The 27,312-nt window shown below is 37.1% G+C and overlaps 3 protein-coding genes and 2 pseudogenes across 3 annotated transcripts; all 5 read left to right on the plus strand.

The window, feature by feature from the left end:
- Window positions 1-1,377: 1,377 nt before the first annotated feature.
- Window positions 1,378-2,771, plus strand: LOC141348445 (cytochrome P450 2J2-like; annotated as a pseudogene).
- Window positions 2,772-3,193: 422 nt separating this feature from the next.
- Window positions 3,194-8,184, plus strand: LOC141348748 (cytochrome P450 2J4-like). The gene is made up of 9 exons (XM_073853027.1): window positions 3,194-3,385; window positions 3,534-3,696; window positions 6,048-6,197; window positions 6,284-6,444; window positions 6,533-6,709; window positions 6,790-6,931; window positions 7,011-7,198; window positions 7,310-7,451; window positions 7,613-8,184. Exons 1-9 carry the CDS (start codon window positions 3,194-3,196, stop codon window positions 7,786-7,788), a joined length of 1,491 nt encoding a protein of 496 aa, XP_073709128.1. The 3' UTR covers window positions 7,789-8,184.
- Window positions 8,185-9,164: 980 nt separating this feature from the next.
- Window positions 9,165-12,412, plus strand: LOC141348744 (cytochrome P450 2J2-like). Its single transcript, XM_073853024.1, has 9 exons — window positions 9,165-9,503; window positions 9,644-9,806; window positions 9,953-10,102; window positions 10,185-10,345; window positions 10,433-10,609; window positions 10,703-10,844; window positions 10,925-11,112; window positions 11,328-11,469; window positions 12,020-12,412. Exons 1-9 carry the CDS (start codon window positions 9,312-9,314, stop codon window positions 12,193-12,195), a joined length of 1,491 nt encoding a protein of 496 aa, XP_073709125.1. The 5' UTR covers window positions 9,165-9,311; the 3' UTR covers window positions 12,196-12,412.
- Window positions 12,413-12,562: 150 nt separating this feature from the next.
- Window positions 12,563-16,512, plus strand: LOC141348757 (cytochrome P450 2J4-like; annotated as a pseudogene).
- A 2,122-nt stretch (window positions 16,513-18,634) lies between these two features.
- LOC141348747 (cytochrome P450 2J4-like) lies at window positions 18,635-25,911 on the plus strand. The gene is made up of 9 exons (XM_073853026.1): window positions 18,635-18,892; window positions 22,620-22,782; window positions 22,882-23,031; window positions 23,115-23,275; window positions 23,355-23,531; window positions 23,604-23,745; window positions 23,841-24,028; window positions 24,157-24,298; window positions 24,391-25,911. Exons 1-9 carry the CDS (start codon window positions 18,701-18,703, stop codon window positions 24,564-24,566), a joined length of 1,491 nt encoding a protein of 496 aa, XP_073709127.1. The 5' UTR covers window positions 18,635-18,700; the 3' UTR covers window positions 24,567-25,911.
- Window positions 25,912-27,312: the final 1,401 nt, after the last annotated feature.

The following is a 27,312-nucleotide window of genomic DNA, read 5'->3' on the forward strand; positions in this document are numbered from 1 at the left end:
CAACGCAACTGACACATTCAAGGCCCGGAAAGGTAGTAAAGGACATCTTTGAAACGCCTCTCAGGCATGCAAGTGCAGCTCCTATCTCTTTGAATGGGGAAACATCAAATTCTCCAAAACTTTTTTTAACTGTTAAGCGTATGTTTAAATTTCATATTTGAAAACGGCAATGAAATTTGACATCAACAGGCTCATAAAAGTTGTTTCTTATGTTCAAACACTGATGTCACGTGGACTATTTTGTCGATGTTCTTGGTACCTTTCTGGACCTTGAACGTGATAGGACCTTTGCTGTCAATGGAGGGTCAGAAAGCTCTCGGATTTCATCAAAAATATCTTAAATGTGTTCGGAAGACGGAAAAGGGTCTTACAGGTTTGGAATGACATGAAGGTGAGTAATCAATGACAGAATTCTCATTTTTGGGTGAACTATCTCTTTAAATGGATCAATTCATATCTGTTATAAAGCAGCATTTTTTCATTGTAAACTACAAATACAGTTCAACCAAAGTAACCAAATCCATTTAAAACATTTTGATATTTATAAAACCGGCAGTGAATTTATGATGTGGCAAGCTCTTTCCATACAAAAGCAATTTATTCAGTTTGCTGAAGCATCAGAACGCCATCACGTCTCTCTTTCATAGCTGCTGCATTTTTTTAGAAAATCTTGAAAGCTCTCTATGAAGGAGGGGCTCTGGAAGTTACGGTATACTATCAATATATGATATTATGCAAAATCGTCATATCAAATGAACACATAGAGTTCAGATTACACACCAGAACATAATTTCTTTAACACAGAAAAATCTCAAACATGACATAAACAAATATGTTAGATCATTCTTGGGTAAACATAACTGCTAGCAGTCATGGACCTGTTGCATGTTTACAAGTTGATCAATATCAAGACTATCTTGTTATTCTCGCTGGTGTTTTTATTACCAAGTGATTATATCAAAATAAAGTGCCAAAGAACTTTCCTCCTGGACCATGGTCTTTACCAGTTATAGGAGACCTTCATCATAGTGATCACAAGAAGATGCATCTTCAGTTGGAAAAGGTCATATCTAACTGTATTTTTGTAAACTGTATTTGTGAGTAGTCTGTTATCTACAAAACACAATAAGTACAAGTAGATAAAACTTGTATTTAAGCCTATAAAACAATTTCTAAGTTACATGTTGTTTTTACACATATTTTTCAGTTTGCAAAAAACATCCGGAAATATTTTCGGACCAAGAATTGTTGTTTTGAGTACCCACTTTTACAAAACAGTGAATGAGGTGTATATACAAGAAGGCGACAATCTGGCTGATCGACCCAAGTTACCCATATTTTATGACATCTTTGGAGACAAAGGTCAGTCAATCAGTCATGGTCAGTTATGGTAATTGTCTGTCAATCACACTGCAAATAAAAATGATACCACTAAGAATGAGTGTGAGATAAAGTGACTAAATGTAGAGTGTTATTTATTTTTTGGTTGACTTATTGTTTGACAGGTTTAGTTGCTGGTAATGGCTAGTTGGAAGCAACAGTGGAGATTTGCACTTTCAACTCTTCGAAATAAATATATATATACTTTGTCTTCAGCCAAAATTCAGGAAGAGATTGATCGTGTTGTGGAAGGGTAACAGCAGCCATCTTTATCAGACAGAGAAAACATGCCCTACACTAATGCTGTCATTCATGAGAGACAGAGGATTGGAAATATTGTCCCATTACATTTGGTCCATTCTACTGTGAAAGAAACCCAGATAGGAAAATACTTCATTCCGAAGGTCGGAAGTTGTTAATCCATATCGATAGAGCGCTTGAGAATCTGGTTTGTTTTTAACCCTTATTGGTGACTTCTGTGGCACTTGATATTTGAACACAAATAAATTGTGGACATGATTAGGAAAGTCAAAATATCAAAAATGACTGCCATAGTAAATTAATGAAAATACAGAGCAATTTTGGGGTGGTAAAATCTATAAATCAGACACGATGAAGCAGTCTTTGATAATGTCTGAATATATGTCCAATTACAAAACTTTAAAAAGTAACTATAATTATGTCTGAAGATAAACCACTAGTAGGAAATACAGAGCTTTAAATACCGTATATGTATGTATGTAGGGCTATACAGGCATCCAGTGGTTACCCCATGGCATTGCATCTGCCAATCTGACTTCCATGCATTGGATTTGAAATACCTTTGCTCTATTATCCCCTCAAAATGCTAAATATCAAGGAAATTTTATTTAAATAAAATATAGTACATTTTAAGCATATTGTTATCTTGGTGTGACTCTTAAGTGAGGAATACCAGAGGGTTAAATATTTATTTTTCACATTTAAAAAAAAATTAAACCTATAGTCTAATCTGTTTTGATTTTTTAGGATACAGTTGTGATCAGCAGCTTGACATCAGCCAGAATGGGAGATGCCTCACTCTTTTAACCCGGGTTACTTCTTGGAAGATGAAGGCCAATTGAGAAGAAGAGATGCCTTTTTACCTTTTTCTACCTAAGTTTTCTAGTAATCCACATTTAAATTTTGATGATTTTGTATTGTATTGAAAAAACAAAGTTTTTATTTCTTGCTCCTATAAAATGGATCACATTATGATTAAACAATCTTGAACTGGCACGGATGGAGCTGTTCCTCTTTTTCTCCTCTCTGCTGCAACGCTTCACTTTCTCGGTGTGAAGCCCAACTTTGATTATTCAATGGGGGCCACTCGATGTCCCCAACCGTGTAAATTATGTGCAGTGCCACATTAAGACAAGCAGTTCACACAAATATGTACTTATGGATTGTGTGTTTATGGATTGTCATATATATGGTAGGAAATGTATCTGGAAATATTGGAAAAATCATATACAATGTATTTTTGGCTATAGCTGCAAAGTGCATGCCACTATTTATGGATATATTTTAAAAATACATTTGAAACTTTTTTAGTCATATTTGCTAGTTTTCTTTTACCGTATTTGCCCTGTTTTGATTTGTTTTTCTCCTTCCTGGGAATTCAGTTCTGTTTGATAGTTTCATTCAGTTACTATATATATAGGCTATATATATAGGTAAAAAGAGATAAGAGGTAAAAAGCAGCCAAGGTACAGTAGTAGTTAGGTTTTCCTGAAGTGGGTGGGTTTTAGAGAACTGGGTCTGGAAATCGTCGACCCTGTCTGGCAATACTGACATGGATCTGCTGCGTGTTTACGAGTGGATCGATATCAAGACTATTTTGTTGTGTTCCTGTGTTTTTTTACTGCTGGCTGATTATATTAAAAATAAAGTGCCGAAAAACTTTCCTCCTGGACCATGGTCTTTGCCAATTATTGGAGATCTTCATCATATCGACCACAACAAGATTCATCTTCAATTGGCAAAGGTAAATAGCCGAGCTTCCGTTTTTGTTTCGATCTTTGACGATGTAAGTCGAAGCATCATCTTTGCTAGATGGAGAAGCGAGCTGAAATTCAGCTGTATTTAAGCTATTTCTGTAGTATCTGAGTTCATTTTCAAATCATATTTTTAAGTTTGCAGAAAAATATGGAGACATTTTAAGCATTCGATTTCTCGGACCAAGAATTGTTATGTTGAATGGGTACAAAAGAGTTAAGGAGGTCTATGTAAAAGAAGGCGACAACCTCGCTGATCGACCCATGTTGCCTTTGATTTATGATATCGCCGAAGACAAAGGTCAGTCTTGTAAATTTTAATACTGAATGGTGATTTCAATATAAACTATGAATTCAAATTCAGATTGAGGCATATACTAGAGAAAAAGAACTATGTTATTGAAAAAACAGCATATATAGTTAAAGGTCCACTGAAGTGCCTCGAAACACGCAGCGTTATTCTATGTGGTGACGTACTGAAACTGAAACCAGAGCCATAGAGAAACAGAAGACTAGCTGTGTCTCATTTAGAAGGCTGCGCCCTCCGGAGGTCGAATCCTCTGGAGGTTGCATCCTCTGTAGGATGTGTATACGAAGTGTCCTCAACTTAGAAATAAACGAGACGGCCTTCGTAGGACGGGCGGAAAAGGAAACAGGATTTATCACGTTGCTATGCCAACACATTTAGAGCATTGTTGCGCTCTCACACTACTTGAAGGAAAATTATTTTTAAATTTAGAAAGTAATTAAAAATGTTTTTACTTGTTTTATTTTGTTCAATGTTTGAGGAGCTGCAGAGCTTCTGTTACAGAATAAATTAGGAGGAACAAAGTTTAATCCGTTAAGATAAATTAAGAACAAAGTTTATCCGTTTTTACCAATTTAAATTGTAAACACCACATCTTCGCTTGTGTGTACATCTGCCGCCCGGCATTTTTCAAATGAACGACAGTTGTTTGCGACGCAAAGAATTATGGGTTATCTGTAGTAGCAAAGGATACACCTCATGCATCCTTCGAATTCCTGTGAAAGAAGGTTGCTGTCACAAGGAGTCAGACTGAGACGTTCAGATCCATTTGCAGCATTTATTTAACAGACGTGGTCAAACAGACAGGGTCAAAATATCGGCAAACAGTAACCTCAAAGACAATCCAGAGAGTAATCCGTAACACAGGCGGGGGTCGAAATCCAGAAGGGCAGTCCAAAGTGACAAAGAAAACAAATAAGACAAACAAAACAAACCAGGAATAAACTAAGGAAACAACAAGGCCAGGGAGCATGGAAACATGGAAAACGCTTAGAATAACAACCATAGGGAAGGATAAGACTTCGCAAGGTGGTTGTGTGTGTCTTTGGCTTAAATGCATGTGGGAAAATGTGAAACAGGTGTGTGCAGCAATCAGTTCAGTGGAAAACGAGGAACAGCTGTGTGCAGTGATTGGTGCAGTGGCTTATGGGGATTGCAGTCCAGAATGTGTAGTGCAAGAGTTCATGATGAGAAGACAGACCAGATACATGACAGTTGCATTCGAAGGTCGCATTTGAAGTGTCCTACTTGCTTTTCTGAAATGAGACAGCCTCAATGACGTATGCAGCCTTCGAATGCGACCTCCGGAGGGCGCAGCCTTCTAAATGAAACACAGCGCGGAGTTGTTTGGAACTATTGAGAGCTCCATGAACCACGTGACCGCGCGGCGGCGAGATCAAAGCGTGTTGCAACCACTGATCTATATCAGTGGTCGCAACTCTCTTTCTCTATGACTCTGACTGAAACAAAAACATCGGCCAGCTCCGCCCACTTCATTTGAATAGCCAATAGCGTTCCATTTATATCTGCTCAGGCCAGAGCCACAGACTAATAAATTACCCCACAGAGTCAATATGAAACTCTTACTAAAATAAAATAGTGATCATAACCATGCTGAGGCTGTGTACTGTAGTTTAATACATGCCGATCGCACATATGAGCGCATATGATCTGCTCCGTGTTATTGCGTCTCTGGACCGGAGCCAAGTCCGGAGTAGACTATCTATGCGCGCTGTCGCCGTTTGCGTGACACAACGTCAAACCAGACCTCAGCACATTCACACTGTCTGAATCGTTCTCTATTGCCTACATTGCGCACTACATGCCATTCATCATACAGAAAACACTTACACTGTGAACAAGTGAACAATCTCAGCCACAGATAGAGCGTCTATTTATAGTGTAGGGGGGTGGACACTACGGACTCTAGAGAACATTTGATTGGACAAAACGTTTGATGAGAAGCTGAAGTGCACGGTGATATAATCGTTGATTCATATTGGCGGAAGAGAGGGAACTGTAAGTTTTGAATGCCCATATCTTGTAAACGCGAATTTTGTCGTTGTTTTGAAGCACACTAACTTATAGATTATCTTAAGGCTATTCATACTAAAAGCCAAAAAACTTTATTTTTGATTTCAGGGGGACTTTAAGTAGGTTTTGTTGCTGGGATGCTGCAGGTTTATGCTGGTCCTTTGCTGGTTTATGCAGCTTAAACCAGCATCAAAACTACCTAACCAGCATATGCTGTTTCCAAATACGTTTTTCATAAAATTGCTATGAGAACATTATTTGTGGCAGAGAATGAGAAATGCTTAAGTAATATTTCAATATATTGTGATCAGGTTTAGTAGGTGCCAGTGGATATAAATGGAAGCATCAGAGGAGATTTGCACTCTCAACTCTTCGGAACTTTGGATTGGGAAAGAAAAGCCTTGAACCGTCCATCCATCTTGAATGTCATTTCCTGAATGAGGCCATTTCAAGTGAGCATGGTATGCTGAAACTAACCTCATTGTTCCACAATTCTAATTTAGAATGGGAAGCTTAATGTGATTTATTATTGTGATAACATTTCCAGGTAAACCCTTTGACCCTCAAATCCTGCTAAACAATGCTGTCTCAAATGTGATCTGTGTGCTTGTGTTTGGTAATCGATTTGAGTACAGTGACAATGACTTCCAGACTCTGTTGAAGAACATCAATGAGGCTATGTATCTGGATGGAAACCTCTGGGCTCAAGTAAAGATTTTAAGATTTAAATAAGTTAGTTCTGCTCTCTTTAGCATCTTTGTTGCTCAGCTGAAACCTTTTGTTCTGCTTTCTTTAGTTGTATAACATGTTCCCATGGCTCATGCGGCGAATGCCTGGGCCACACAAAAAATCTTTTGCACTGTGGCAGAAGGTGATTGACTTTGTTCGAGAAAAGGTGAATGCGCACAAAGTGGATTATGATCCATCAAATCCTCGAGACTACATTGACTGCTTCCTTGCTGAGATGGAAAAAGTAAGACCCTTTCTTAGGCAGGTGTCAGTAAGTATTCTAATAATAATAATGTATGACTATTGAATTGAAATCATGTTCAGCTTAAAGACGACACAGCCGCTGGGTTTGATGTGGAGAACTTGTGCTTCTGTGCTCTGGATCTGTTTGTGGCGGGAACTGAGACCACCTCCACCACTCTGTACTGGGGTCTTCTCTACATGATGAAATATCCTGAGATACAGGGTAAGAGCTTACTGTGAGAAATGGTGTTGATATTTACTCTCAATTTTGTCTCAGACTAATCTCTACATTGTATCTATAGCCAAAGTTCAGGAGGAGATTGATGGTGTTGTTGGAGGATCACGGCAGCCATCTTTATCAGACAGAGACAACATGCCCTACACCAATGCTGTTATTCACGAGATACAGAGAATTGGAAATATTGCCCCATTAAATTTACCCCGGGCTACTGTGGAAGACACTCAGATAGGAGAATACTCTATTCCAAAGGTATAGTAGGAATAAATCACTGTATATTTATAGACACGTGGACAATTTAGACTGTCTGTGATTGGCTGTGATTGGTCATTTTTACCAACATTTTGATTTGTTTTGATTTAGGGCACAGCTGTGATTGGAAGTTTGTCATCAGTGCTGTTTGATGAGTCCGAGTGGGAGACGCCTCACTCTTTTAACCCGGGTCACTTCCTGGATGCTGAGGGCAAATTCAGAAAGAGGGATGCCTTTTTACCTTTTTCTCTAGGTATAGAACTCTGCTTTCTATTATAGATTTCTTGGGGGAACACAAAAGGTTTTTTTTTCTTCCACACCACAATATTTGATGTTGGAAAACAGTTATTTCCATATTTACTGTGTAGAAGTGCAATCATATACAAGGTATTTTCTCTTCGCATCTGATTTCAGGAAAGAGAGTATGTCCTGGGGAGCAGCTGGCACGGATGGAGCTGTTCCTCTTTTTCTCCTCTCTGCTGCAGCACTTCACTTTCTCTTCACCAGCAGGTGTGGAGCCCAGCATGGATTACAGGCTGGGGACCACTCGATGTCCCCTACCATATAAATTATGTGCAATGCTGCGCTAAGACAACCAATTCACACAAATATGTGATAATTTAAAAAAAAAAATGTCCAATTTTTTTTTTTTTTTATGTAAATTAGAACATAATGGACATATGTTAGACATTGTATTTTCCAGCCTTCAAGCATTGCTAATAAACTCTTTGTGCTTCCTAAACATTTACATTTAAAGACCATATTGATGTATTTTGCTGCCTTCCATTTATTTATTCCTTAAGTTTTCTTTACTTGGTCTTAAAAAGATCTTTAAAAAGTCTTACATTTACCATTATCAAACCTGCAGAAACCCTGAAATAACAATTGGAAATAAAATGCTGTAATTTAGCTAATATCTTGTTTAAACAGCCCAAACGATAGATAAATAGATAGCCTGCATTTAGTTGATCCAAAAACATTTTTACTATTTAAAATAACTGTTTTCTATTTGAATATGTTTTAAAATGTAATTTATTCCTATGATTTCAAACCTGAATTTATTTTAGCATCGTTACCCCAGTCACGTCATCCGTCAATCATTCTAATATTCTGATTTGCTGCTCAAAAACATTATTATTATTATTATGTTGAAAACAGCCGAGTAGATTTTTTTGCAGGTTTCTTTGATACATAGAACGTTCAGAAGAACAGAATTTATCTGAAATATAAAACTTATAAATTTCTTTATCATCACTTTTGATCAGTTTAAATTATCCTTGCCAAATAAAAGTATTAATTTCTATAAATTCTTTATTAAAGAAAAATATACTGACTTGAAGCTTTTGAATGGTATAGTGTATGTTACAAAAGCTTTTTATTTCAGATAAATGCTGATCTTTGGATCTTTCTATTCATCAAAGAATCTTTAAAAATGTATTCAACTGTTTTAATAAATGTTTCTTGAACATTAGAATAATTTCTGAAGGATTACGTGACTCTGATGCTGAAAATTTAGCTTTGATTACAGGAATACATTACATTTGAAAATATATTCAAATAGAAAGCAGTTATTTTAAATAGTAAAAATATTTTACAATATTAATGCTTTTGCTGTATTTTGGATCAAATAAATGCAGGCTTGGTGAGCAGAAGAAAATTCTTTGACTGGTAGTGTATAGCTAATACAAATAGAGAAATATATGTATTTAATATCTGTAAAATAAGCAAATTAGCCAATGTTGTTTAAATTAAGGGTTGCAGAAATTAGTAAACACTTTATTAAGCCAACAAATATGTATCTAGTACTTAATGTCCTCCAGAACTTTAAGTTAACTCATCTGACCCTTGGTACTGAGTGTTTATTGCGGACAGATAGTATGCGAATTACACCAGAGATTACACAAGAGAACGTCAAGAGAAAAAAATTATGTAATGAGTGAGTAACGTGACGTTTCAATACGTGAAATTGTGCCAGGAAGGTCCAAGGACATCAAAATCAGGCAACACAATTAGTATCACGTTACAACTCTTACAACAATTATTTCTCGATTATTAAATCACTAGGCACTTCAGATATTAAATCTGCCAACAATCCAAAAACAAAATAACCACCATGGACCTTCCGCGTGTTTACGAGTGGATCGATATCAAGACTATTTTGATATTTTCGTGTGTGTTTTTATTGCTGAGTGATTATATCAGAAATAAAGCGCCGAAGAACTTTCCTCCTGGACCATGGTCTTTACCGATTATTGGACATCTTCATCATATCGATCACAGTAAGATTCATCTTCAGTTGGCAAAGGTAAATAAATGTATACGTGTATTAATGTGTAACTTGTAATTTGAAACATCCGCTTTGCGAAAATGAAAGTGTATTGAAATTCAACAGTGTTTAAACTATTTTGTAGTATACAGTATGTTTTCATTTTCAAACCGTTTCAGTTTGCAGAAAAATATGGAGACGTTTTAAGCATTCGAATTTTCGGACTAAGAATTGTTGTGTTGAACGGGTACAAAAGAGTGAAGGAAGTGTATGTACAACAAGGCGAAAACCTCGTAGATCGACCCATGTTACCTATGATTTATGACATCTTTGGAGACAAAGGTCAGTTTTGGAAAATCAAAATAATGAATTGGTGGTTTCAATATAATAAGAGAGAATAAGAACAATTTAAAGGTATTTGTGAACAAAGAGAAGTGGGAAATGGAAAAGTCTTATTATAACACATATTATATATGTGTTGTAAACAGGTTTAGGTGGCTCCAGTGGATATAAATGGAAGCAACAGAGGAGATTTGCACTTTCAACTCTTAGGAATTTCGGATTGGGAAAGAAAAGTCTGGAACCATCAATCCATCTTGAATGTCGCTTCCTAACTGAGGCAATTTCAAGTGAGCACGGTATGTACAGAAGTTGTAATGAAAAGAACTGAAATACAAGCATGGTGTGATTACGTCACAGTTATCATGGTAACTTTTCCAGGTCAAGCCTTTGATCTTCGCATGCTGCTGAACAACGCTGTCTCAAATGTAATCTGTGTGCTTGTGTTTGGTAATCGATTTGAGTACAGTGACAATGACTTCCAGTCTCTGTTGAAGAACATCAATGAAGCTATGTATCTGGAAGGAAGCGTCAGTGTTCAAGTAAACATTTTTAGCACTTTAACAACTTAAATTTTGCTCTCTTTAGCATCTTCACGGTTCATTTGATTTCTGTTCTTCTTTCTTTAGCTTTATAACATGTTCCCATGGCTTATGGGGCAAGTGCCTGGACCACACAAGACAATGTTTGCTCTATGGCAGGAGGTGATTGACTTTGTTCGAGAGAAGGTGAATGAACACAGAGTGGATTATGATTCATCAAATCCTCGAGACTACATTGACTGCTTCCTTGCTGAGATGGAAAAAGTAAGACCCTTTTCTTAGGGGGGCATCAGTAAGTGGAACACTCTGGTTATAATAATGTATTGAATTGAAATTCCTCTCAAATTTGTTGTTTAGCTTAAAGACAACACAGCCGCTGGCTTTGATGTGGAGAACTTGTGCATCTGTACTGTGGATCTCTTTGTGGCGGGAACTGAGACCACCTCCACCACTCTGTACTGGGGTCTTCTCTACATGATGAAATATCCTGAGATACAGGGTGAGAGCTTACTGTGAGAAATGGCATTCATATTCACTCTCAATTTTGTCTTGGACTAATCTCGACTTTGTATCTTTTAGCCAAAGTTCAGGAGGAGATTGATGGTGTTGTTGGAGGATCACGGCAACCATCTTTATCAGATAGAGACAACATGCCCTACACCAATGCTGTTATTCATGAGATACAGAGAATTGGAAATATTATCCCAATAAATTTGCCCCGGGCTACTGTGGAAGACACTCAGATAGGAGAATACTCTATTCCAAAGGTACAATAAAATGTTGTTTGTTGTTAACTCAAACCTGTTCCAACACACCTCCATGAAATTCACTAGTTGAACAGTAGCTCCTAACTACATTCCTGGACCTATGCAAGACCTGGATTAGCTTGTGTTTAATTAACGTTGAGGCTAAACTCGCAGTATTGGACACAGCTGATTTAAACTGTCTGCGACTGACTGATTGAAACTTTTTGATTCTTTAGGGCACAGCTGTGATTGGTAGTTTGACATCAGTCCTGTTTGATGAGTCCGAGTGGGAGACGCCTCACTCTTTTAACCCGGGTCACTTCTTGGATGCTGAGGGCAAATTCAGGAGAAGAGATGCCTTTTTACCCTTTTCTCTAGGTATAAAAAACCTTTGCATGTTCTCACAAAGTGTTGCATTTGCTCGCAAGAGCATTGAAATATAGTTTTCCCTACCATCATATCTTTTCCATCTCCATGTCTATTAAGGGGCTCTGTAGAAACTTGTTTTCATTGAAAATTACCCAGATAGCACACGTACATCTGCAAGATGTCTGTTAAAGATCACTTGATCTGGAAAGCATCTGCTGTGTACAAACATCTGACAGACGTCTGTAAGATGTCAGTTGTACATACATTCTAAATCATAAACATCTTAAAGACATCTAATAGAAGTCCATTTGACATCTGATAGGAAACGTCCTATAGACGTATTGCAGATGAGCAAACACTATAAAAAATCTTCGAGATGTAAATGCAGACATCAAATAGACAACTCCATGATGTATGTTTGCTATCAGGGTTAGCATATTAAAATTGGAAAAAGAAATGTAATGCCATAATATTTGATATCAGAATACAGTTATTTCCCTGTTTACTTTACAGAATTGCAAGGCAAATACAAGGTACTTTCTCTATTTTCTAATTTCAGGAAAGAGAGTGTGTCTTGGGGAGCAACTGGCACGGATGGAGCTGTTTCTCTTTTTCTCCTCTCTGCTGCAGCGCTTCACTTTCTCTTCTCCAGCAGGTGTGGAGCCCAGCATAGACTACAAACTGGGGACCACTCGATGTCCCAAACCATATAAATTATGTGCAGTGTCACGTTAAGACAAGCAATTCACACAAATATGTGTTTGCGTATTGCTTGTGCCTGTGATGCTGTATATATGTACTGATTTTAATATCTTGACAAAAAGTAATAGATTGTATTGTAATTTGCTTTGAAAGTGTTTGGAAAAATATGCAATTATACAGTGTTAATAATATCTACAAATGTGACAAGATCTTAATCTTAAATAAAGTCTTTATATTCCTTTAATTTTAACATACATTGTCAAAATTAGAGCAGTGTTTCCCTTGGTACCAACAGTGAACATTCTGGATGCTCTTTGATCTGACACTCATTTAAGGTCTACTAACTAGCTGATTAGTTAAATCAGGTGTATATTTGATAGAGTCCTCATTCAGTTTGTGTGGTGTTATGGATAAAAGAATAAGCTTTATACCGCTGCCTTTCACACTATGAAGTACCGAATCTAATATCCATCAGAATATGTGCCAAAATTGTGCAATACAGCCAGGACATCTACTTGTACAGCTACTTTGAGTTAATTCGCGTTACAGGCAGTAAACCTGGTCAACAATCCAGGAAATGTCGGTCATTGACTTGCTGCACCTTTACGAGTGGATCGATATCAAGACTATTTTGATATTTTCCTGTGTGTTTTTATTGCTGAGAGATTATTTCAGAAATAAAGCGCCGGAAAACTTTCCTCCTGGACCATGGTCTTTACCGTTCATTGGACATTCATCATATCGATCACACGAAGATTCATTTTCAGTTTTTAAAGGTAAACATTCCGGTGTTATGCCAAATTCTGACCCCCGCCAGATTACTGCCCCCCTAGTATTGGTAGGTTTAGGGTTAGGTGTGGGGGAGGGGTTAGGATTAGGCAATCAGGTAGCAATTTCAATGAGAGGGGGTAATAATTTGGCAGGGGTCGAAAATGGGCACAACACCGGCTACATCTAAATGTATTCTCGCTGTGAAAACGCTAATAAGTAGCGGCAGGCTAATCTTGGAATGTTTGTTAAAGGTTTCACCAATCGCATAAAATAAGACCCATGATGTCGACATTCAAACCGATTACGTTTTGACGGAAAAACAACGCAGAATATGTAAAAATGAAGATTGCAACTAAAGCACATAGTGACAGTTGGGTTGCTTGACCTTCAATAAATATATCAGTCAACTGTATGTACATATGTACAACATATAATACTAAAAATTATATTTGCAAAACCAAAAATTTATGAGTTTGAATAAAAAAAAAAAAAAAAGAAAGTCAGTCTTGTTTTCTTGTCTACTACCTTAGGTGGCTGATTATAGGGCATGTATGTTTCAGCTGGTCAGGCTGAGAGATCAGCTTCAGCCAGCTAAAAGGTTTGTTTAAGCAGGTTTTAACATGTTTATGCTTATTTTTCTGAAGTTTGCTCTTTGCACATTGTTGCCAGCAAAATAGTTTTCAATTATAATTATGACTAAAACTATTACAAAAACAAAGAACCTTAAAACATCAGTTTTGTAATGATAGTATCCCTGGTGAAAAAAACAGCTAAAACCAGCCTAGGCTGGTTGGCAAGTTTTAGCTGGTCAACCAGCCTGGTTTTAGCTGGTCAGCAGGCTGGTTTTAGAGGGGTTTTGGCCACTTTTTCAGCCTGGCCAGGCTGGGAAACCACCAGCTAAAACCAGCTACTTCCAACTTAAACCAGCTAAGACCAGCCTAGGCTGGTTTTAGCTGTTTTTTTCAGCAGGGTACTCATATACTGAAAATATATTTAAACCTGCTTCTAACATTTGTTCATTTTTAAAACCATTTTGCAGTTTGCTGAAAAATATGGCAAGATTTTCAACATTAGACTTTTTGGACCAAGAATTGTTGTGTTGGATGGATATAAACTAGTGAAGGAGGTGTATTTACAACAGGGTGACAACCTTGCTGATCGACCCATGTTACCTTTATTTTATGACCTTACTGAAGACAAAGGTAAGATTAATATCAGAATGTTTAACTAGTGGGTTTATTGATTCATACTAATTTAAGCACAATGACACTGTATGTGACTTAAGATGAGCTTTTCTTCTAAGGGATCTTTTGTCCTGAAAATGAAGAGATCAGGGGCCTCATTTATAAAGACTTGCGTAGAAACCATCCTTGATTTTATCTAAGAACTTTTCTGATTTGATCGTAAGAGCGATTCAGAGAAACGAACGTACCACGAAATCCATGCGTATGCCAGTCATTCGGTTATAAATCACAAATGATCGTGGAATTGTGTGCAGCTGAATGTTCCGCCGTCGAAACGCCCCTGCTTAATTAATTAACATATAAAATGAGCTCATTCCTAAAGCAAAAACTCTGTGACAATGGCAAGTAAAAAGGAGCGCAAGAAATCAAATTATAGTGAGGCTGATCCATCTGCAATACCAGGCATTACCACAAGGAAACGGTCGTACGCCAAGCTGGAATCTGACGTGGAGATAAGTACTTTTCCACGTCAAAGACGGTTTTTATAAATCTGTACTTTGACGTGGATTTGATCGTACGAACACTCTAAGATCAAATCAGTGCGTAAGAAAGTTTTATAAATGAGGCCCCTGGGCTTTCCCAAAAGCATCATAACCCTAAGCAGATCATAAAACCATTGCTACCAATGGTCTCTATACGGTCAAATTTGCTTACAATGTTTTTTGGAGAGAGGAAGTAATAAACAGTGTAGCCTCAACAGTAAAAGGTTTTGTGAACAGGTTTAATTGGTGCCAATGGGTATAAATGGAAGCATCAGAGGATATTTGCACTCTCAACTCTTCGGACCTTCGGATTAGGAAAGAAAACCTGTACCTGTCTGTCTGAATGATGCCTTTTCAAATGAACAAGGTATTTACTGATTTACTGAAAATGACATTTGAAATCAAAAGTAGTGTGATGAACAACTTCTACTGTTCCAGGTCGACCATTTGACCCTCGCTTACTGCTGAACAACTCTGTCTCAAATGTGATCTGTGTGCTTGTGTTAATCGATTTGAGTACAGTGACAATGACTTCCAGACTCTGTTGAAAAACATCAATGAGGCTTTATATCTAGAAGGAAGCGTCTGGGCTCAAGTAAACATCTTCCTATTTTCGTTGTGTAAATAACATTTTATATTTAGCTCTATATTAGTTTTGCCTGTTTTTTAGCTGTATAATGCGTTCCCATGGCTCATGCAGCGAGTGCCTGGACCACACTACAGAACATTTGTTCTGCTAAACAAGGTGATTGACTTTGTTTGAGAGAAGGTGAATGCACACAGAGTGGATTATGATGCATCAAATCATCGAGACTACATTGACTGCTTTCTTGCTGAGATGGAAAAAGTAAGACCCTTTTTTATTATAGGCGAGCATCAGTATTTGTGCTGGTACAGAAATGCTGATAGCTTATAAAAATGGATGTTATTTGTGTTGTTTAGCTTAAAGATGACACAGATGCTAGGTTTGATGTGGAGAACTTGTGCATCTGTGCTCTGGATCTATTTGTGGCAGGAACTGAGACTACCTCCACCACTTTGTACTGGACTCTTCTCTATATGATGAAATATCCTGAGATACATGGTAAGATCTTTCTGTGAGAAAAAGTAATGTAACTCTCAGAATTTTGTATTGGACAATCTCTATTTTGTATCTTCAGCCAAAGTTCAGGAGGAGATTGATCATGTTGTGGGAGGGTCACGGCAGCCATCTTTATCAGACAAAGGCAACATGCCCTAAATGAATGCTGTGATTCATGAGATACAGAGGATTGGAAATATTGTCCCATTAAATGTGGTTCGAATTACTGTAGAAGATACTCAGATAGGGCAATACTCTATTCCAAAGGTGGGCCTAATGTTTAAAGCACTGTATATTTATGGACATTGCATCAGTTGCTGTGTTTCTTTAGGGCACACCTGTGATTGGCTATTTGACATCAGTGCTGTTTGACGAGTCCGAGTGGGAGACGCCTCACTCTTTTAACCCGGGTCACTTCCTGGATGCTGAGGGCAAATTCAGGAGAAGAGATGCCTTTTTACCTTTTTCTCAAGGTACAGGATAACTTTGTTTCCTTGAAAGTAATACAAAGATACATGTTGACAGTAATTTATACAAGCCACTATAAAAAGAAAACCATAATGTGATTATTACCCATAATTTTTTCAGATTTTTAGGAAACAGAGTGTGTCTTGGGGAGCAGCTGGCACGGATGGAGCTGTTCCTGTTTTTCTCCCCTTTGCTGCAGCGCTTCACTTTTTCTTCTCCAGCAGGTGTGGAGCCCAGTTTGGATTTTTAAATGGGGGGTACTCACTGTCCCCAACCATATGAATTATGTGCAATGCCACGCTAATACAAGCAAAACACAAATGTGCTGATGCATTGCTTTTAGTCATATGTACAGATTATTGTAATGGAAAACTGTTATTTAGTGGTTAGATGTTAATTGGTAAGTTTGTGTCATCAGAAGTTAAAATAATTCACAGAAGTAAAAATAAACTTATTTTCTCTGTGTAAACAACAAATACTTTTCCTGTAATGGCCCTGACTATGTGCTATGTACAGTACAAATGAGCTAAACCAATTACAAGATAAAATAGAAATTAAGTGATAGATACACCAAATAGAAACAAAAACTACAGTATGGAAGAATTTCTAACTGTTTTAACTAATAGTTCTATCAGTTCACCTAAAAATGAAATTCCTGTCATTATTTACTCACCCTCAAGCTGGAAGTCAGTGAAACCATTAACTGTTTAGTTACCAACCTTCTTCAAAATTATTTTTGTTCCACAGAAGATGAGAGTGCAGTGCACTTTTTATAGTTAAAGACTAGCAATTTAGTACTTGAAAATCTTTATTCTCCATTTCTCTCAACTAATGATACTCTAAAAGGATGGATAGAGAGTAGCTATAAACTATAAATGGTAGGGCATAATTTCATCGCTGTCTTAATCACACAACCCCAATTGCTACAAAGAAGTAGACGACGAAGGAGACCGCAAAGAAATCACTGGAGGACAACCGGGAAAGTATGAATTGAGGTCGACAATAACAGACTAGCCTACATGAAACATCTGAAAGAGAATTTGTGGCGGAATTGAACACAGCAGTCCGAGGACATCTACTGGATGCACGACGTAAAAGCACTCTCTAGGGTTTTGTTGTATAATAACAAGAACACAGTTTCACACACACAGGACAAACATTATATAAAATACAAACACCAGGGGTGTACATAAATACAAATTTATGTAAAAACATTAAAGCGTTTGTCACCGTTTTAATTGCTTTTTGTTTGATAGAAAATATCTATATTTCCTAAAAGAAGAAAAAAGCAAGGTTTTGCATGAGAAAATGTGTGAATATGAAATTTCGCAAGTGGGTCATTCCTGGGATTCTGTGCCTTTTGTGTCCCCAGTAAAGATATTATTGCCTTAAATTTTTCACCAACATCAATTTTAAAGTTGTCTTTGACATAACACCTTTTGACCTTTAAGTTATATATATAATTTTAAACATTTTACAGCATTTTAAACCACCAAATATAATCATTTTTCCTATGTCCCCAGGCCTGTCTGCCTAATGATGAATGCAACACTTAACATGAGCACTTTTGTTTTTCGATTTATGTCACATTGTTTGGTACATCAGTAATAGTTTTCTCTAATGTATATATTTTCCAAGTATTAAATTTATTTAAAAAAAATAATAATAAATAAAGGTTTTTTAGCTTGCCCCTCAAAATTTGTTCTCAACTGGGGAAGGTATGCGAGAGCCTCTGTTTTGTTAAATGTCTGTTTTTTATTTATTTTATCTTTCCAATTTGATGTGGTCAACTTCAACATGTCTACCCTGTTAAGGGGAATATGAAAAAAAATACATTTGTAAAAGTATCATTTAAAAAAATACATTCAGTTCTTTATTTGTCAGACCTTCTGTGTTTTTTTTTTGTTTTTGTTTTTTGCTTAGACTTAGTGTAATGGCTGATTTTAGGTCAAAATGTCCACTCAGTGTCCACCCTGTTACGTTAGAAAACCTAACAGGGTGGACACATTTAGTAAATGGATCCATAAATGTATACTAGATATTCTTACTATAGTACTAGACATCTTACTAGAGATCAGTCTTACTAGATATTCTTAATAAATTATGGAAGAGTTTTCTTTTCTTTTTCTTTTTTTTTTTGTAGACTATCCTTTTGTTTAGGTTTAAATATTTAATGTAGAGGTGTCATTGATTCTTTCTTTATAACCAACTATATGCAAAACTCCACACTTTATAGTTGAAGACAAAACCTTTTTGGAAGTTGAAACGCTTTTCTCTCCACTCTATTAAATAATGATACTGGATAGAGGTCTCTTTGAATAAATCCAGATTTACATATGAAAAGCTGTAGGTGAACACACTTGTCCAATAAAAAAAGTGTCCCTATGTGTACAGCCCTTTTGGACCCTGCCCACTTAGAGCTTCCAGGCCCCAGCTTCTAGCCTACTTGTTTTCACTTTTTACGTACCCAAGATATCCAAGTCGTGTCAGCCATGAACCTGTTGCACCTGTACGAGTGGATCGATATCAAGAGTTTTTTAATATTTTCGTGTGTGTTTTTGTTGCTGAGTGATTATATCAGAAATAAAGCGCCGAAAAACTTTCCTCCTGGACCATGGTCTTTACCGATTATAGGAGACCTTCATCATATCGACAGCAGAAGGATGCATCTTCAGTTCTCAGAGGTGAATCCAATTTCAACTATTGCTAAAATAATCTGAAAATTCCACATAATGGTAAATGATGCAAACTGCGTTAATCGCGTCGATAAGTAGTCTGATGACGGTGACGGTTTGTATTTACCTAACGTCAAGACACCGAAAAGAAACTGCTTTACATGAGCTTAATCAGCTAAGTTAGCTATATCCACAGCATAAACATTTTACAATTACAGTTTCAAAAACGGTATGTTTGTGTCAGAACGTAACTCAGTTTATGACGCAGTTGCCCTATATTTTCCATTATCCCTTAGCCTTATGTTACCCATGTTTATATTGGAATTTACGGTCGGACTCTTCTGCTATATCTTAAACATGTCAAATTAATCAGTCTGAATAAATTATAAAGAAGTCAGGTAATTTCTAAACAATAGATAATTCATTAGTATGCTGAATATACAGTCATACCCGAAATTATTCATAGCTACTCCAAGCAAATTCTGACTTAAATTACTTTTATTCAACCAGCAAGTTTTTTGTTTTTTGACCGGAAATGACGCAGGCTTCTCCCAAAAGATTCTAGGTGCGTTCGAGATGCACTACACTAGCCAGCAGCCGCTTGCAGTCGGGGGAGGAGTAAAGAGACGGCCGTCAAGTCGGACACTTATAGAGGATGAAACTGTATTCCAAACATACACAAAAAAAGGAATAAAGAAAAAGAAGAAATGAAACTACATAAGATAAATAAATAAAAGAAAAAAAATTACCCTATCATTTATTCTATAGGCTACAATCGTTTTGCTTTTTTTTGTTGATCATATCAAGTATGTGAGTTACTTTAATGTAATGCAATATGACATTTATTATTTGCATCTTAGTTTTGTAGTTAGCTATAGGACATTTTTTACAAATATAAGCAGTTTATTCAGTGTAGTGAAGCCTCTCACAGCATCCATTAAAAAAACGGCCTCTGGTTGACCAGGGTTTTTTTTCCCAAAATTTACTCTTATACAATAAGAATATATATTTACCATATCGCCTAATCTTCATTTTCATCATTAATGTTTTGTTTGAATATTAGATATTCGATATAAAGATTGATTACATACAGGAACTTTTTTAAGAAAAACACGCAGCACACGTCGTGCTTGTCGACACATATGCTGCGTCCCAATTCGCCTACTTATACTACGCCCTAAAAGTATGTACTCTTTTTGTGAAGAAAAAGTACATACTTTTGAGTATGTAGCAGAATAGTAGGCGAGCTTTGGGACATACTACTTCGTCATAACTGCTTTTTTAACGGACGCTCTGTTGCTTAGTTACCTGAATCCTGTCACTGTTTAAACTGCCCTGTCAATCATCACAGTTAACATTATCTACATTTCGTTTAATTTAATTTCCTATCGTAATAGAGAGAAATGAAGAGGCACGTTCTTTCATGAGTCTTTCATGCCGAGAACTCTGCTCATGTTTGCATAATTATGCATTTAAACGTTAATGACCAAACCTATCTTTATAAAAGTTCATAATGTTGCTGCACATGAAATATAACGAGGATAACATTTAAAATATATATTTTTTATCAGGTTACACACTGATTATTTATCACTCAAATCCCTTTCTCTACCTGTCCGTTGGTCGCGCATATCCTCCATGTTTGTAGTTTTTTAACACTTTTTATGCGTGTTTGTAGTTCTAATCGAATCCTCGTTCACCGCGCAATGTGTTGTGGGCAATATTAGCCGTTAGAGTGTGCATTGATCCGCACTTCGAATTCTGAAGTCAAGTAGTAGACCATCCGGGAATCTTTGGAATACTTTTTTGAACATACTACGATTTGGGACATACATACTAATTCTATTTTCGAATACTATTTAGGACGGATAGTATGCGAATTGGGACGCAGCAATAATCTGACCAATGAGAATAAAGTGTGTCGTCATCAAGGCTTTCGCAGCCGATTTTAAGCAGCTGCAGCGCCTGACCTCTGCGACTGCTCTCGTTTTGCTCTCACGGTACTTTGATGGCACACGTGATCGAAAGGCGGCTGCAGCGCCGATCAAAGTCGGACAAATGATCTTACCAGAATGCATTGTTTTGTAAGGCGGCAGCCGATTTCTTGCGGCGCCGCATGAAGTCGAACGCACCTAATAAGACGATGTACAAGAGGCATCATTGTGTAAAAAATATTTCTCAGCTTTTATTTACATTTGAACAAAAAGTGGCAAAATTATTGATACCCTTTGCAAACTGTCACAGTCTATGCGAAAATCCATAGTTCTATACCATTCCAAATAGTCCAAGGTGTTCTAAAACAGTGATTCTCAACTCCAGTCCTCGGGGCCCACTGCTCTGCACATTTTGTATGTTTCTGAATCTGACACACTCAGTTCAGTTCATGGATCTTTCTCCTAACGAGCTGATTATCTCAATCAGGTGTGCTTAATGAAGGAGACATACAAAATGTTCAGAGCAGTGGGCCTCGAGGACTGGAGTTGAGAATCACTGTTCTAAAACATCCTAATTACCCTGATTCATTGGGACAGCTGTTTTAATCAACTCAACAAGTGAAAAACAGAAGCTCTCTGCTGCTGGTTTGTGGACAGTCATCATGGCTAAGACAAAGGAGCTCATTGAGGACCTGCTGCGACTGTGCATTGTGGCTGCTCACAAGTCAGGAAAGTGCTATAAGACCATATCTAAATGTTTTGAAGTTCCAGTGGCTACAGTGCAAAGCAAAGTATTATGAAAAAATACAAGACATTCCACACTGTGAAAAATCTCAGAGGGATAAAGTAGAGTAATAAAATATGCTACTCAAGTAAAAGTACTGTTACTTCAATGAAATTTTACCTAATTACAGGTAAAAGTAATGGTCAAAAAAAGTAAAAGTAAAAAGTAAGAGTATTTTATTTTTTTTTTTTTTTTTTTTGAACAGCAGGGGTGGGTGGGGGTTTCTAGTGTAGTTCAAAAAAGGCAAGGGGATATAAATCTCAACCTGGTTGTTTTCAATTGAGGAAACAACTTTACAAATTAAAGTGCAATAAAAACAAAGAAATAAAATACAATAAAAATAAATAAATAAATAACCAGATAAAACATTTAGGGAAATAGTCATTTTAGTGCAAATGATCCCATAAAACATTAAACATCACAACTACTGAATGTGGCATAAACTGTGGATTCAGTAGAGCATCCTTTTGTTAAACACTAAAACAGTAGTGCAAAACTAAGTCAAAATGGGTCAGGGACATTCAAGTATTTAGGAAAAAACTGTGCCATTGTCAGATAGTTTCCAGTGCGCGATCACCTCCTTCCCTCCACGCACAATTTTTTTTTTTTTTTGTTTATTTAGTTTAATTTTTTTTTTATTTGTTAACTGATAAGATTTAAAAATGTAGTGAAGTACAATACTTAACTCAAAACATACTTAAGTAAAAGTAAAATTTTTGATAGCTGTAAGGCTTTTCTATTGATTATTGAGAAAGGTATGAATAATTTTGGACATGCCACTTTTTGTTCAAATGTAAATAAAAGCTGAGAAGTATTTTTTCCACAATGATGCCTCTTGTACATCATCTTATTATCTTTTGGGAGAAGCCTGTGTCATTTCCGGTTAAACAAAAAAAAAAAACTTGCTGGTTGAATAAAAGTAACTTAAAGTCAAGAATTTGCCAGGGATATGAATAATTTTGGGCTTGACTGTATAATTTCAGGAGCTCTGGTACTGACAACAAATTATGTTTTGCAGTTTGCAGAAAAATATGGCAAGATTTTCAGCCTTAGAATTCTTGGATCAAGAATTGTTGTGTTGGATGGATATAAAGTCGTGAAGGAGGTGTATTTACAACAGGATGACAGCCTCACTGGTCGACCTATGTTACCTTTGTTTTATGAGATCGTTGGAGACAAAGGTAAGTCTTTGTGTATCTGAATGTTAAACTGATCATGTTGACATTACACAATAAATTATCAATAATCAACTAACTGTAAAAGGTCTGTTTTGTGAACAGGTTTAGTCGCTGCCATTGGGTATAAATGGAAGCATCAGAGGAGATTTGCAATTTCAACTCTTCGGAATTTCGGATTGGGAAAGAAAAGCCTGGAGCCGTCCATTGGTCTTGAATGTACCTTTCTTAATGAGGCCATTTCAAATGAACAAGGTATTTAGTGAAGTTTGTTTACTGAAAACAGCTAAAAATGACATTTGAAATCAGAAGCAGTCTAACAATTTCTACTGTTCTAGGTCGACCATTTGACCCTCGCTTACTGCTGAACAACTCTGTTGCAAATGTGATCTGTGTGCTTGTGTTTGGTAATCGATTTGAGTACAGTGACAATGACTTCCAGTGTCTGTTGAAGAACATCAATGAAGCTGTGTATCTGCAAGGAGGCATCTGTGCTCAAGTAAACATTTCTTACATTTTTACATTTTTAGCTTTGCTCTCTTTCACTGCTTAGCATCTCCTTGTTCTTCTTTCTTTAGCTTTATAACATGTTCCCATGGCTCATGCGACGAGTGCCTGGACCACACAAGAAAATTTTTGCTCTGTGGCAGGACGTGATTAACTTTGTTCGAGAAAAGGTGAACGCACACAGAGTGGATTATGATCCGTCAAATCCTCGAGACTACATTGACTGCTTCCTTGGAGAAATGGAAAAAGTAAGACATTTTCTTAGGGGGGCATCAGTAAGTGGAACACTCTGGTTATAATAATGTAACTGAATTGTTTAGCTTAAAGACGACACAGCCGCTGGCTTTGATGTGGAGAACTTGTGCTTCTGTACTCTGGATCTGTTTGGAGCGGGGATTGAGACCACCTCCACCACTCTGTACTGGGGTCTTCTCTACATGATGAAATATCCTGAGATACAGGGTGAGAGCTTACTGTGAGAAACTGCCTTCATGTGCACATAAAACTGGTATGTACTCACAGTTTTGTCTCGGACTATCTCTGAATTGTATTTTCAGCCAAAGTCCAGGAGGAGATTGACCGTGTAGTTGGAGGGTCACGGCAGCCATCTTTGTCAGACAGAGACAACATGCCCTACACCAATGCTGTTATTCATGAGATGCAGAGGATTGGAAATGTTGTCCCAATGAATGTGGCTCGGGCTACTGTGGAAGACACTCAGATAGGAAAATACTCCATTCCAAAGGTTGACCTAGGGATTTTTAATGCATTATAAGATTGTCAATTTAAGTAACTTCATTTTTGTAATTGACATTTATGTTTAGAATCTATTAGTTTAAGCACATTAAGAGTAATATAATTTAACTTTTGCAGGGCACAATAGTAACTGGCAATTTGACATCAGTGCTGTTTGATAAGTCTGAGTGGGAGACGCCTCACTCTTTTAACCCGGGTCACTTCCTGGATGCTGAGGGCAAGTTCAGGAGAAGGGATGCCTTTTTACCTTTTTCTCTAGGTACAGGATAACTGTAACACAAGTAACACAAAGATATATGTTGACAGTTCTTTGTACAAGTATGTATATGATTACCCATATTTTTTTTCTAGGAAAGAGAGTGTGTCTTGGGGAGCAATTGGCACGGATGGAGCTGTTCCTCTTTTTCATCTCTCTGCTGCAGAGATTCACTTTCTCTCCTACAGCGGGTGTGGAGCCCAGCTTGGATTTTAAACTGGGGGCCACTCACTGTCCCCAACCATATGAATTATGTGCAGTGCCACGCTAATACAAGTGATGCTCCATAGCGGCGTAGCATGACGTTTGAGCTTGGGGAGGTCAAACCAAGCTTGTCGATTTGCCACACTTTAAAAATACATTTGAACTTATCTATAGTAAACGTACAAATTCACACTCCCTGTTTTTACTATGATTACATAGAGCAGCAGCAAGGGCGTAAGTCTGTGGCAACCAGATACAGCGCATGTGAATTTCTTGCGCTATGTCTAGCAATGAACACAGAGAAAATAATGCACTATAAACTTGTATGTCAACAGAATATCAAAGTAGACAAAATTAATTTCTCACCCACTGCTTTAAAACAGATGGATGTTGGGCACGCACAATTGCAGGCACACAAGTAGTTTATATTGTAAAATCTATGTCTAGATTTTGTTTTGTGTAAATCAAGTAACATTTGGATGTAAATAGTCCTTTAAAAGGATCACCTTTAAAAGACTGTCTGAGTCTGGAGTCATCAAGCACAGCATCAGCATTGGCATCTTCATCTGACTAGAGACTATTATCTGCCAAAATGCACATTTGTCACACCACAGTTTCTTACGCAAATGAGATTGGGAGGCATTAATAAGTTTGATTTAAATTATTATACAATATAAAAACTTAAAATGTATTAAAATAACTACATTGTATGCATATTTGCTTGTGAGTTGAAAATGGGGAACTATGGCACCCCCACAAGGTACAGTAATTTTTAAACAATTGTTTGTTAAAAAATAACCCAAAATGTGTGGGTTTGGGTGCTCACATGATGATGCGTTTTAGCTATTTATTGGCTGTTGGTTATTTGGTGGTTTAAATAATACTAAAATATTTACAAATAAATCCACTGGAAAAAAAGGATCATGAATATAAGTCATGAATGGTAAACAAAATAAATCTATGAAAAGGCTTTAAATGTCTTAAATTCAGTTGTATCAAAAAGTGGTTTTATATCTTAATAATCATTTGAAAAAGTCTTAAATATGGGGACGGAAATGCTATGTCCTGTTTACATAATACTGGGGTCCTCACATGTGTAACTGTTTGACATCTACAATTATTTCTTTTACCTTACCGTTTCAGATGAACTCATACACCCAACATATTTCTCCTTTTTTTAATACACTAAAGGGATAATTCATCTAAAAATGAAGGCTACTCGCCCTCAAGCTGTTCCAAACCTGCTTGAAATTCTTAACTGCTGCTGAACACAAAAGATATTTTGTAGTAAACACTTGCTGGTCCCCATTGACTTACATAGTGCCCCCAAGTTGACTTCCAAGGATAGCAATTTTGTGTGGACTATTTTAACTTTTAGGTTTAAGTATTTAATAAACTTGTATTTTGATGTAGGGGTGGAGCTATGGATTCTTTCTTTATAACCAACTGTATGCAAAAAAACTGCACTCTTTATAGTTAACCCTTGTGCGTCAATTTAGAAAAGTTACACATAGGTTCATAAAGAACAAAAATGTCCATATCAAAAAACAAAAATGTAAAGCTTGGGAGTACAGACTAAATTCAATCTCATTTTAAAGTAGACCCTTGCAAAACTAAGAATTACAATAAGTGTAATATGACGATCGGGTGTGGGTCGGGTGCGGTTATCTAAATCAGAGAAAAATATAGGTGCGGGTGGATGGCGGGCGGATAATTTTTTTGAAGCTGCGGATTCGGGTGACGCTTGAGCCCATCCGCGCATCTCTAGCGCATGGGCGTAAATCCCGGGGGGGACGGGGGGGACATGTCCCCCCCCATCCGAGGGTTGTCCCCCCCCCCCCCCCCTAAAAAAATTATAAAAAAAAAATCGCACTCTCTATTGTGAAAAATATATGTATGTATACCTACTCGTGTAAGTAGAACCCCCCCCCCCCCGCAAAAAATGCATTTAGAAACAGTTGAGTTCCCCCTCCCCTTCCTTACAGTGGTTTGGCCCACTGCCTGCTTTACGCACACGAGTCAGGTGTGTGGCTGCGGCTCAATTAATGCTGAACTCCAGTAAATAGGGTATTTCATTAACTTTAAATAAAGCGATTCTCTTTAATGTAGTTGATGCAGACTCATTCATAAATTAGTTGCGGCAAAAATGCTGATTACCGATGTAATTTTCCATGAATCTGCTATATTAGCAATTAAAACATTACTTATCTAGTTAACGTTAGCTTGTTTACCATAGCTTGCAAGACGCCAAAAGCCGTTTCCCATGCATTGTTTTATTTGTGACGACTTGGCATAATGTTAACTTAACATTAACGGCCACAATTATGTTGCAGGTATACCTCACTTCCCTGATGTCAAGAGATAAACTAGCGAGCGTTCTTAGTAGGTCCGGCCTTTAGCCCTTTTGTTAGCGCGTCCGCCTCCCGTGCCGGAGACCCGGGTTCGAGACCCGCTCGTCGCGAGTGTGTGGCGTTTCATTTAGCTGTGCATTTACTAAATGAGCACTGTGTTACGTCCGAACAAACCTCACTATAAATAAAATTGTAAACCTTTTTTTGTTTTTGTTTTTATTGTTGTGTATCTTTATAAGTACAATTTGACTGTATTATTTTGCGTCCCCTTCAAAAATTGCTCATGAGAAATTTTATATTTATTGTCCCCCCCCTACTGTTAAATGAAATTTACGCCCATGCTCTAGCGCACACACAATTTTATGTAGGACACTTCTATAATAGGCTATCATATGCATAAACAGAAAACGGAATAAACAAGTATTTGCCAAATTGAAAAAGTGGCACCATCTAGTAAAAAAT

The sequence above is a fragment of the Garra rufa genome, chromosome 13 (genome assembly GCF_049309525.1).
Source record: "Garra rufa chromosome 13, GarRuf1.0, whole genome shotgun sequence".
Classification (NCBI taxonomy): Eukaryota; Metazoa; Chordata; class Actinopteri; order Cypriniformes; family Cyprinidae; genus Garra; species Garra rufa.

Excerpts from the sequence above, each read along its gene's own strand:
- LOC141348747 (XM_073853026.1), top strand. The coding sequence starts at position 18,701 with ATGAACCTGTTGCACCTGTACGAGTGGATCGATATCAAGAGTTTTTTA. Across the intron at positions 18,893-22,619 it reads TGCATCTTCAGTTCTCAGAG|TTTGCAGAAAAATATGGCAA; the intron begins GTGAATCCAATT and ends TATGTTTTGCAG. Across the intron at positions 24,029-24,156 it reads GAAAATACTCCATTCCAAAG|GGCACAATAGTAACTGGCAA; the intron begins GTTGACCTAGGG and ends TAACTTTTGCAG.
- LOC141348744 (XM_073853024.1), top strand. The coding sequence starts at position 9,312 with ATGGACCTTCCGCGTGTTTACGAGTGGATCGATATCAAGACTATTTTG. Across the intron at positions 10,845-10,924 it reads GAAATATCCTGAGATACAGG|CCAAAGTTCAGGAGGAGATT; the intron begins GTGAGAGCTTAC and ends TGTATCTTTTAG. Across the intron at positions 11,470-12,019 it reads CTTTTTACCCTTTTCTCTAG|GAAAGAGAGTGTGTCTTGGG; the intron begins GTATAAAAAACC and ends TTCTAATTTCAG.
- LOC141348748 (XM_073853027.1), top strand. The coding sequence starts at position 3,194 with ATGGATCTGCTGCGTGTTTACGAGTGGATCGATATCAAGACTATTTTG. Across the intron at positions 6,932-7,010 it reads GAAATATCCTGAGATACAGG|CCAAAGTTCAGGAGGAGATT; the intron begins GTAAGAGCTTAC and ends TTGTATCTATAG. Across the intron at positions 7,199-7,309 it reads GAGAATACTCTATTCCAAAG|GGCACAGCTGTGATTGGAAG; the intron begins GTATAGTAGGAA and ends GTTTTGATTTAG.